General features: G+C 47.5%; 1 protein-coding gene across 7 annotated transcripts in view; it reads right to left on the bottom strand.

Annotated features, from left to right (window-relative positions):
• The window catches only part of Iqsec3 (IQ motif and Sec7 domain ArfGEF 3), a 93,822-nt gene extending 87,422 nt beyond the window's left edge, over positions 1-6,400 (bottom strand). For 3 of the 7 annotated variants that reach the window (XR_013050133.1, XR_013050132.1, XM_042274032.2), the window contains exon 1: positions 5,721-6,400. Coding sequence is in view for 2 of the 7 variants with exons in the window: in XM_042274030.2 (XP_042129964.2) it covers positions 5,721-6,256 (536 nt within the window). In the remaining 5 variants the exon portion in view is untranslated. The remainder of the gene's footprint in view (positions 1-5,720) is intronic. The other 4 variants (XR_006070574.2, XM_042274030.2, XM_042274029.2 and 1 more) reach the window with 2 other exon arrangements.
• Between the last annotated feature and the right edge of the window lie 4,049 nt (positions 6,401-10,449).

The following is a 10,449-nucleotide window of genomic DNA, read 5'->3' on the forward strand; positions in this document are numbered from 1 at the left end:
ATGAAAGAGCAAGGGACACATGTCCAAAGGTGACCTAACAGACCAGGAGGAACCTGAGTGCATTTTAGTCTGCTGCTATCTGAGAGCAGGTGATCCACTTAGCTTTCCTTGCTCTTGGTTTCTTTATATGTTGAGATATCATTGTTACGTGCTTAATAAGAGCCCAGCATAGAGTCAAATAAGTGATAGCACACAGTTCTTAAACATCACAGCAACTCCTTAAAGCACTTCCCTTTTCTCTGTGTAAAGCCAGGCTGACAACAGGGCTAAGGCGAGTCGGCTGGTCAACGCTAAGACAGGTCTCCTGCCTGGGTGTGCCTCTGAGATCCCAGGTTCTCAGACACTTAAACCTTAAATGTGCTGTGCTCCGGTGGTTTCCCAGAGCTCTTTCTGGCTGAGAACCCCAGCTCGTCCCCTCACTTCACTCCTTTTTCTTTCTTTGAAGGCCCGCAGAACCTGAAATGAAGTCAACCGTCCCCCTCCTGCATGGAAATGAGAAATTCTCTGCAGCTTCTGTAGGGACCTGTACTTGGTGCTTTTCCAGAGTGAGGCAGAAAGTTACTGCAGTGTCCTGAGCTTGGAAGTATGCCAGAATTCTCCTGGTTGAGAACCTGCCAGAGTGTCCCCAGGACCTCTTATGCTGCTGATGCCATTCTGTGTCCTGGACCATGGAGTTTGTCTGGACTGCTGTGGGAAAAAAGTGTTGTGGCTTCCCAATAAAGGAAGTTAGTGTAAAAATCTCTACATGGGCGTTAAGTTCAAGAATTGGGTCTCCATTTAGACCTTGGCCCAGCCATGGGTCCTTGCTTACTCTTCTTTTTCATACCACAGCCCCTTACCGCCCCTCCTCCCCAGGCCTAACCCAGTCTGTTTCCCTCTCCTTCCCAGGAAGTGACCTTTGGGACTCGGGTGGCACAGATACTTGCTGAATGAGCATTACCAACTGCTGTGCTTCTTGCCTGGGTTGGGGCCAAGAGGAACCTGTGCCAGGATGCCTCTGTGGGGCCCTGTGATGTTGCCTGTGTGGTATGGGAAGGGCTGGGAGTGAGGAGATGGAGATGTGATGCAGAGGACATGGGGGTGGGAGGCGTCCCCAGAGGCTAAGGAATGGCTTGAGTCTCTAAAACTATGTTTTTTTTTGTTTGTTTTTGGTTTTTGTTTTATTTCCTCCCTAGATTAAAGGGCAGAAAGAGGATCAGTTTGGGCCTTTGCAAAGGTCTGACCAGCAAATCTTTATAAAGATCTGCTGTGTGCCAGCTTCCAGGAATGAACAAAAGGATTCACTCCCTCTGCTAATGAGCCTTCCTCTGACCTCACTTTCCAGCTGGTTTGTGGACAGACAGACGAGTGAGTTTGGGCAGACAGGCATTCTAGGCTCAAGACACGCTGAGACTGTCCATGCCCACCTGCATGGCTCCGGCAGGGACGTTCTGTCAGTGGAAGGAATGATGTCTGCACGGGACACAGATGGCTCCCGGGACTGAATCTGCCAGACGAGTTCCTTGCTGGCTATCTTTGGCTCTTACTGTTTCCTGACACAAATTCTCACCTTTAGCCAAGAAACTCTTAGGTCTGGTTCCGAATCTCTGTATGCCCATTTCTTTTCTCTATAATGTTCGAGAGAGGGTGGCTCTAGGCAGCTGCAGCACGCTCACACCTGCTTAAATGTTTCTAGATGTGTCTCGTTATATGTCACGTAAGGACCACTTCCTTCCTTCCTGTCCTTCCACGGCGCAGAATTGAGGCTTTTCAGCAGACTGAACATCTGATACATTTAACTCACTGGTAGACCTTCACATTGGCTAGCTTCCAGGGTGAGCCAGCCAGATCCTGCCACCTTCAGGCAGACCACCCTCACTCAACAGTAGAGATCTCAGCTTTGGTTAGCATCCTAGACCACTCCGGCTGAAAGGCATATGCATAAATCATCTCGCCATCCCCAGACCCCAGCCAGCACGAATCTAAGGAGTTCTAGAGATAACTCAAGACTTGTCTCATGTAGTGCTAGTGGGTGGAACTCAATGCCAGAACATGCGCTTAGCACGTACAAAGCCATGGGTTCAATCTCCATTGGGAGAAGAAATGGGGAACAGAGGAAAAAAGAGGGAGAGGGAGAGGGAGAGGGAGAGGGAGAGGGAGAGGGAGAGGGAGAGGGAGAGGGAGAGGGAGAGGGAGAGGGAGAGAGAGAGAGAGAGAGAGAGAGAGAGAGAGAGAGAGAGAGAAGGAGGGAGGAAGAGAGGAGAGAGAGAGATGAGCATTCAAGAGAAGAGAAAAGGAGGAGAGTAATGAAGGAGGGAAAGTGTGCTCCAGGAAGGTCCAGGGAGGGAGGGACAAAGCTCCAGTAAACACTAAAGCTGAAGACTTTTACCCTGAGTCGGGAGCTTGGAGTCAAAGCTGAATTTGAAACACACGATGCCCCAATCTTACCTTGAAGTCAGTAATCACCTGGCTCTGGGGCTGGAGACGGAGGCAAGGGGAGTCCCAACTAAACAGGTGACTGGGTAGGTGGGCAAGTGTGCTGTAACACAAGCTGTGGCCACAAGGCAGCACAGGGTCACGTGCTTTCATGCAGGGGGTCTTTTCCAGGCCAGGCTAAGCCCTGGGAAAAAGATAATAATTCTGTAGCTGCTGTGAGCCCTGATTGAAAAAACAAAGAGGAAGACGCTATGTTTGCTGCTTTCATTAAGCAGCATAAGCGGCAGGGGCTCGTGCTTAGCAGGAGCGGGAGGCTGGCAGAGAAAGGATGCTAACCCCTAGGGCTTCTGTAACATGGCTGTACTCACCGCCCCCACACTGCTGCCTTCTTAGCCTGGATCCCAAGGCCAACCCCTTTGTGTGTCCCCCAGCTGAAGGAGGGACAGAGGCCGGGCTGCACACTCATCCCCCCGTCAGATGGCCACTAAATGATCCATCATGTCCTAGGCCCTGAGCTCCTGATTCTCCCAGGGTTGGGCAAGAAGAGGAGTTGAGGAGAGAACAGAGTATGTGCCTGTTGTAGGTCGTATCTAACAATGCCTGGCCCTTTGGACCTTGTGCCCATCTGTAGCTACCTACCTAGAGCCACAGTCTTCTTCTGTAATGAGGACAGAGAGGAGTAAGCAAAGCTTTGCAGCAAAATTATGATGTGAAGCCCTCTCTTCCATCCCTTCCTCCTCTGTGTGGTAGAGAATTGACTTAGCAGAAGCATGGGGGGGGGGGACCAGGTAGGGTCCAGAACACAACTGCTGATTCTAGTCTCTCCCTTTCCCTCACCTTTCACAGTCTCTCTCTCTCTCTCTCTCTCTCTCTCTCTCTCTCTCTCTCTCTCTCTCTCTCTCTCTCTCTCTCTCTCTCTGCCTGATGGCTCCATCTAGCCCTCCCCTGTGGATTACAGGATGCACAGAAGATAAGCATCCAGAATGGGGCCACCGGCAGAGGGTAGAGTGGGCTGGACACGCAATGAGCAACAGTGATTCATTCCTGAATTCTATGGGGAAATGGCGGTTGAAGTCAGGCAAAAACATGGGAAAAGAAATGGTATTCCAGGGGCCTCCAGCCATCTGAGGTGTGAGTTATTTCACAGAGAAGGGAAGAAAATGAGGTAAGTATGTTCTCACTCTGGAAGTTTCTGGGTATCCAGGACTGGGAAGAAGAGGGGAAAGACTAGAGACGTTGGAGGAAGTAGAAGCTAATGGTGTGATGAACCCCTCAGTGCCTGGCACAACTTTCCAGGTTAAAGTTCCTAGCAGCTTCTACTGGTTGGTTCTTATTTTTGCTCCATAGGAAGCAGAAGCAGGGCAGGGAAGATGGAGAGACAAGGACGTCACATGATATTGACATGTGAGGCTGGAGAGGGATCCAGGTGATCCCTTAATCTCTGGATTCCTAGCAGAAGCATCTGTATAGAAGGTATGGACTCTCTAGGACCCCTTGAGGCCTACAGAGAAATTTTTATCCAAGAACAAGATATGTCACCAACCCTTCTTCATCACAGCTTCCCAACAAGATGTAAAGAAAGTGAAGATGTAGTGGGAAAGAAGGGAGCCACCTGATGTCATGAGGAGAGGATTCAGGTGAAGACTCCTAAATGTCAGGCTGCTATGGCTTCCCCCAAGGAAGTGGGGGTGGAATTGTTCTCCATGTTGGGGGAAAAGGACATAGAGTATCTTGGAAGAATGCTGTCCTTAGCTGAGATGTGGGTGTTGAGGAAAAACTACCTTCCTGCTTTTCATGCCAGAAAAGAAAGGCAGCCATAAAACTGAAAGACAAATAGGCCACAGAGGATTTTCTTAGGGTCTGAGTCAGATGCTTCAGGTCTATCAAGCCTGGTCATTCCAGATCTCCACCCCTGGGGTCCTGTGCTTCTGGTCAAGCCTACCCTGTGATCATGCATGCCTGATCCACCTTCTCAACTCCACAGAGATGGGAAAGGACAGTGGGGTAGAGGGCAGAGAAGAGGTGAGCTTTTAAGGAATGAATGCATCCAATCTTCACAAGTGTCTTCCAGACATAAAGCTCATGTGAGATGAGTCGAGATGAGGTGCTCGGCTCTCCTCACTTTGCCCCTCCCTCTCCTTCAGCATCACATCATCAGGCCCTTGTTGACCAGGTACTAATTGCCACAGGGATGTTCTTCCCTCCCCTGTCTAAGCAGAGAAGTAATACTGACAGGATTGTCAAGCTTTCCCAATACAGAGGAGAAAACATTCAGCCCCCTTCATCTCTTCCTCCTACATTCTTATTCCATGGACCTCCTGAGTGAAGAAAAATCTCGGGGCCCTAGACTGCCTGGGGACAATGAACCTTTCTCCTGGAATCCAAGATGATGTTTCCAAATAACCGAAGGGAAATAGGAGCTTGCCATAAGTAACCACAACAGCAATTTACAGAGGCATTGCATTCAAGGAACTGCTTCCCAGCTGTCTCCGTTCTTATTGTCCCCAACCACCCAGACATGCTCCTGAGCCAGAGGCGAGCTCCAGCCAGGTGAGTCCTCAAGCTGTAACAGGGGCCCCCACACGTTTGGAAGGCTGCTTCTGTGTCCCCCTTGGGCACTGCAGGGACTAGAGATGAAGATGCTCACTTGGGTCAGAAGGGAGAAAGCTTCCCCAAGCGAGCCACTCCTGGCTTTGACTCCCACTGCATCAGATAAAGAGCCACCTCCTTCCCCTGGGCAGCGCTGTCTCCCACCCTTCATCTTCTTGTATCCAGCTCCCCTGCCTGCTCCCTCCTGTCCTTCAGCTTTATCCTCCCTGCTCCAATCCTCGTTGCTGGACCCCAGCCCCTTTAAAGCTCTAAACAAACCTCCTGATCAAGCCTGTCTTCTTGACATCTCACTCTTTATTTAAACAGTTGTACTATGCAAACTCCCTTCCTCATTTTTTCCTAGCTTAAATCCTTCAATGGTCTTCTGCCTTGGCTTAATTTTCACCCCCAACTTCCTCTCAATTTCATCTCCTTTAATTCCTGGAAGTTGCCGATATCCCCAACCAGTTTAAACCCCTGTCTCTCATTCTTTGCCCCAAAGATGGTCTGGATACTTCCTTCTGCTCCAACCACCCACCACAAAACCTCAAACGCGCATATCAAGCCCTTCTTTGCAGGGATCTCTTAGACTGATTTCTACCCAAGGCATCTTCACCTGCTTTACTTCACATTACCCCAGTCCTTCACTTTTACATGCTGATTTCCCCTATCTCCTCACACCCACTTGCTTCTCCCACCTCCTCTTCCCCACTTACTCGGGTCTCCTGCTCAGGACGCCCTTGCCGAGGGCTGCGGGGGATGTGTGCTGAAGCAGGGCTCCGGCGGCAGCGCAACAACTCGGGGGACGCTCCTTCTCCTTGTCGCCTATGGCCCCTGGTGCCACCGGGTGCTGGTGGGGCGACTGGGGAGCCTGAGCCCTGCTGCTGGGGCCCGGCTGGGGCTGCGCCAGGAGCTGTCCGTGGTGCTGAAGCGGCGGCTCCGGCGTGGCGGGTGTGAGCTGTCCGTGGTCCTGGAGAGGCTCCTGGGCCGCAGTGGCGGCCGGAGCGGTGGTTGTAGGAGCAGGCAGTGGGGCGGACGGCGGAGGGACGAGCCCCGGCGGCGGCTGGGCTTGCAGAAACTGCTGGTGTTCCCACAGGCTGCGGTTCTCCGCGCTCAGCTCGTCTAGACGCCGCTCCAGCTCATCGATGCGCTGGCGCTGGGTGTGGATGAGGCTTTGCTGGTTCTGTACGATGGCCGTGAGCTCCTTGAGGTAGAGCACGGCGCGCACCGGATTCTCCAGCAGGCTCTCCATGCCGCCCGCCGCCGCCTGCGCCCTGCCTGCGCCTCGGCTGGCGGCGGGGAGCGTGAGCGCGCAGGAGCCCAGCAGCCCCGGCGGTCGGCGGCCTCCTTCTCTCTCTCTCTCTCTCTTCTCTCTCTCTCTCTCCCTCCCCTTCCCGCCGCCGCCTGCGCGTCACCGCCACACAAGCATTCGCACACGCACTGAGGGGCGGACCCGGCGCCAGGACCCACCTCCCACCTCTGGGCTTCGTGAGGAACTCTGCTTTCCGTAGGGTGGGGAGGAAAGGAGGAACAGCGAGGGGGATCAGCGAGGAAGAGGCTGGGCCGTGCAGGATACTCCAAGAGAACCCAGGATGGAGATCAGTCCTACTGGCAAGGAAGGAAGAGCTAACCCAAGCAGCAGCTCTGGGAAAGTGCGATGGGACTAAGAAAAAGACAAAAAGGAAACCGCTAGAGAAAGGAAGAATAAAGGGAGGCGGGTACAGAGGAAGAGAGACTTGTAGGCTTCGGCTCTAAAAGGTCACAATCTCTTTTTCCTATCTAGCCATCTCAGAGGCTGGGGACCATTTTTAAGACCTTCTGAGGAGGGGACACACCTGCCTCTTTGATGCTTAACAATTTGCTCTTAGGGGTGCCCTGGAACAGAGATTCATGAATAGTTAAGAGACTCTAGAAAACCTTTGTCCATTGCTTAGTTCTGCCAGGGGTAAATTAAGGCAGGAAGGGATTCTCAGGAGGGATTTTCTCTGGAAATGACATCTCATGGCTCTTTTGTGCCAGAACAGAAGCTAAATAGAGCAGGGCCTCTGAGGCTACTGCGTCTAGAACCTTCTAAAGCAACCATTCTGTTAGACACCCAGGAAGTGCATGCAATTAGTAAATGCTGGACTAGGAGATGGTATAATGATAACGACCAGAATGGATTTCTTGTAGCTAATGAGCAGTGGACAAAAGAGGTAATAATTAATTTTGAAATGTGGTAGTAAGAAAGAGTTGTGGCCAGTGTTGTCAGAGACACCAATTTGGGGATCTGGGAAGGCTTCTGGGAAGAATTAACATTTGAGTTGGGGGGAAGGGTTTTCCTGGAAGCTTGGAGACGTCAATCAACATGGGATGATCTGTTCAGTTCTACAGTCTTTGCATATAAAACACCCGCTGAATGCAGCATCATATTAGGTCAGCCAGGAGGAAAATTAAGGCAGGAAGGCTGCTAGTGCCGAATATCTCTAGAAACGAGGTCTCGGGGCACTTGGAGTCATAATTCATATGCAACAATCTGTACTCATTCTGACTACACAGTTCAATGGATTTCAACAGTATACACCCAATCATTCATCACCACAAACAAAACTGCTATATGTAATAAGCACCCCTCCACTCTGTTCAACTTCTTGTCCCGTGGTCCAGCTAAGCATTCATCTGCTTCCTCTAAATACACATTAGCTTTGCCTGTTGTGGGATTTAACATTAAAGAAATCACATTGTGTATACTTGCTTGTGTCTGATGTGTTTGAGGTCCATCCATTCTGTTAGAAGTATCATTAACTTATTTTTTATTTCAGGGTGGTATCAACAGCAGATATAGCACAATCCTTTCTCCTGTCTACCTGCTGATGCTGTTGATGGACATTTTGGTTTTTTGGCACTTTTGTTTTAAGAAAGAAAAGTTTGTGTATTCAAATTGGCTACAGGCCTAGAGTATCTGACAGACCATTTTTAGAAGCAGGAATTCTGAGAGACCATCTTACCCTGTCTTGGCAGAGTACAGTGGTCGCTTTCCTTGTGTCCCACTTGTCCAGAAAGGACAGCATTGCATTTGTACTGTCAGCTATCAAGGCAAGGTCAGTTCTTTGCCCAGTAGGTCATTTTGTGCCAAAAAGACAAACTTCCAAATGGAAATGTCTTAGAAGCCCAACATTCTCTCGGGATCAATTGGTGCAGCCAGGAGCAATTATGTCTCATGTCAACAGAATTCTAAGTTATTTAAATGCCATATTCTCTAGGTCTATGAAGTGTTTGAAGATTACCTATCTATCTGAAATATATCTATGTATACCTAGAAGACTTATCTAACATGGCTACAAATATGATTGTCATAGATGACTAATTATTAATCTATTTTTAATTATCCATTACAATTTTAAGTGAGTTAAACATAATACCTCAAACAAGAATAGAAATATATATATATATATATATATATATATATATATATATATATATACAGTATAACAAAATTAACTTCAAGTTTGTATCAATAAACTAAAATTTATACCAATGTAAAACATTTTAAACATAAACTAAAATCTATACCAATGTAAAACATTAAACATCAGGTGACAGTCCAGGCTGCCAGCTGTCTTGGTCTACTCTTGCAAGATTCCCGAAAGTTGCTTGCATCCATCTACCATTTCTTAGGTACCATTATGTTCCTTCTCAGGTCTTTGATGTGGTTGAAAACTAGATAGTTGTAATTTCCTCAGTTATGATAAAAGATAAGTTAGATATAAAACCTTAAACTCACAAATATAAGATAGATAGGACATCTTCTTTAATATTGTAACTGTGATTCTTGCTCGATAATTGTTTTGTTATATGTAATTTTACTATGTTAAAATTAAAACCTTCCTTTTTAGAAAAAGAAGAAAAGGGGAAGTGCTGTGGATATCACTCTATATAAATAAAACACTGATGGCCAGTGACCAGGCAGGAAGTATAGGCGGGACAAGGAGAGAGGAGAATTGGGGAAACAGGAAGAAGGGGAGAGACATTGCAGCCTCCGCCAGGAGAAGCAGCATGTAAAGACGCCGGTAAGCCACCAGCCACGTGGCAAGGTATAGATTTATAGAAATGGGTTAATTTAAGATAAAAGAACAGTTAGCAAGAAGCCTTCCACGGCCATACAGTTTATAAGTGAAAAAAAAGAAAAAAAAGATAAGTTTGTTGATCACACTGCAAAGGGAAAAGGGCTGGGTAGTATCAGGAGCACCGATACCCACAGATGTTTGCCTTGATGGTATAGAATCGGCTGCTATACAGGTGGACACAGGTTTTGAATGTTTTGTCAAAAGTAAAAATCTAGAATTGAAATCCCTTGATTGTTTGAAATACACATTTAGCTTAGGAAGAAACTTCCTGATGATCTTTTCACAGTGGCTGCTTTTTTTCTCGGCAGCAGTGCAGAGACCTCTGGTATTTCTTCTTGCTGGAGTTCCTTTGTCCTAGGTTGACTTTTATTTTCTTTCAGTGCTTACAAATACGGTGCCAGGGTCCTTGGCTTGCAATTTCTGATGACCATTCTTATCTCCATTATGACTCAAAAGATGGAGAAAAATAGAAACAATTCGAATGACAGGGAAGTGGAATTCACAGGCACAGTTTTGAAACAGCTGTTCTAAATATGTTTAAGGATTTAAAGATATATATGAACACAACGAGGCAAGAAATGTGATTAAAAAACTAAATGGAATTTCTAAGCAGTTTTCACCTCTTGGAATGTAATATCTGAAATGAAATTTGTACTAGATGGGATTCCCAGTAGATATATATTGCAGAGGTTTTCAGCATCAGTGAGATCAAACATAAACTGTCTAAATTGGCTAATGTTCCTCTATAGGTCATTGAGTCTCTGGTGTCATTTTTTTAGTTTTTTAATTTTCTATGTTACAGTTTGAAGACTCAACTGTATAAATTCCATCTATTTCTTTTTTAAAAAACTGTCCTTCCAATTTCTTTCTTGGTTGGATGTGCTTGTTTTCTTGTATTTTGGGTTTTTCTTTTCCTGTCTCTGTGCATATGTAGTAATTTTTTACATTTTGATTGTGATTTTGCTAAGCCCACATTTTATTGTTTTCTCCTTCAGAGTACTGGCTGTTGTTCTAGCAGGTAGAAAAGTCTCTTGGGGGTTGGCTTGGATTTGAGCTTCGGTGGGATGATGACTACTGGAAAGCTGATTTATTTTTCCTGCAGAGGGCTGATCACTGCACCGTCTCCTCCAGCCTGTATGAGCCTCAAGTGATCAGCCCACAGCCCACCAGTGCTCAGTGAGATACCACTGTGCTCAGTCTTAGGGAGTTCCACTCTATGCATTTCAGCTTAGTAACCATGGAGCAGAATAGGAAGATGGAACATTATGGGGACATAAGCAGTGAAAGGAGCCCCTCACCCAGGAACCGTGTTGAAGCCTTTTATCAACTGAGAATCAAG

Source organism: Peromyscus maniculatus, chromosome 3 (assembly GCF_049852395.1).
Source record: "Peromyscus maniculatus bairdii isolate BWxNUB_F1_BW_parent chromosome 3, HU_Pman_BW_mat_3.1, whole genome shotgun sequence".
NCBI classification, from domain to species: domain Eukaryota; kingdom Metazoa; phylum Chordata; class Mammalia; order Rodentia; family Cricetidae; genus Peromyscus; species Peromyscus maniculatus.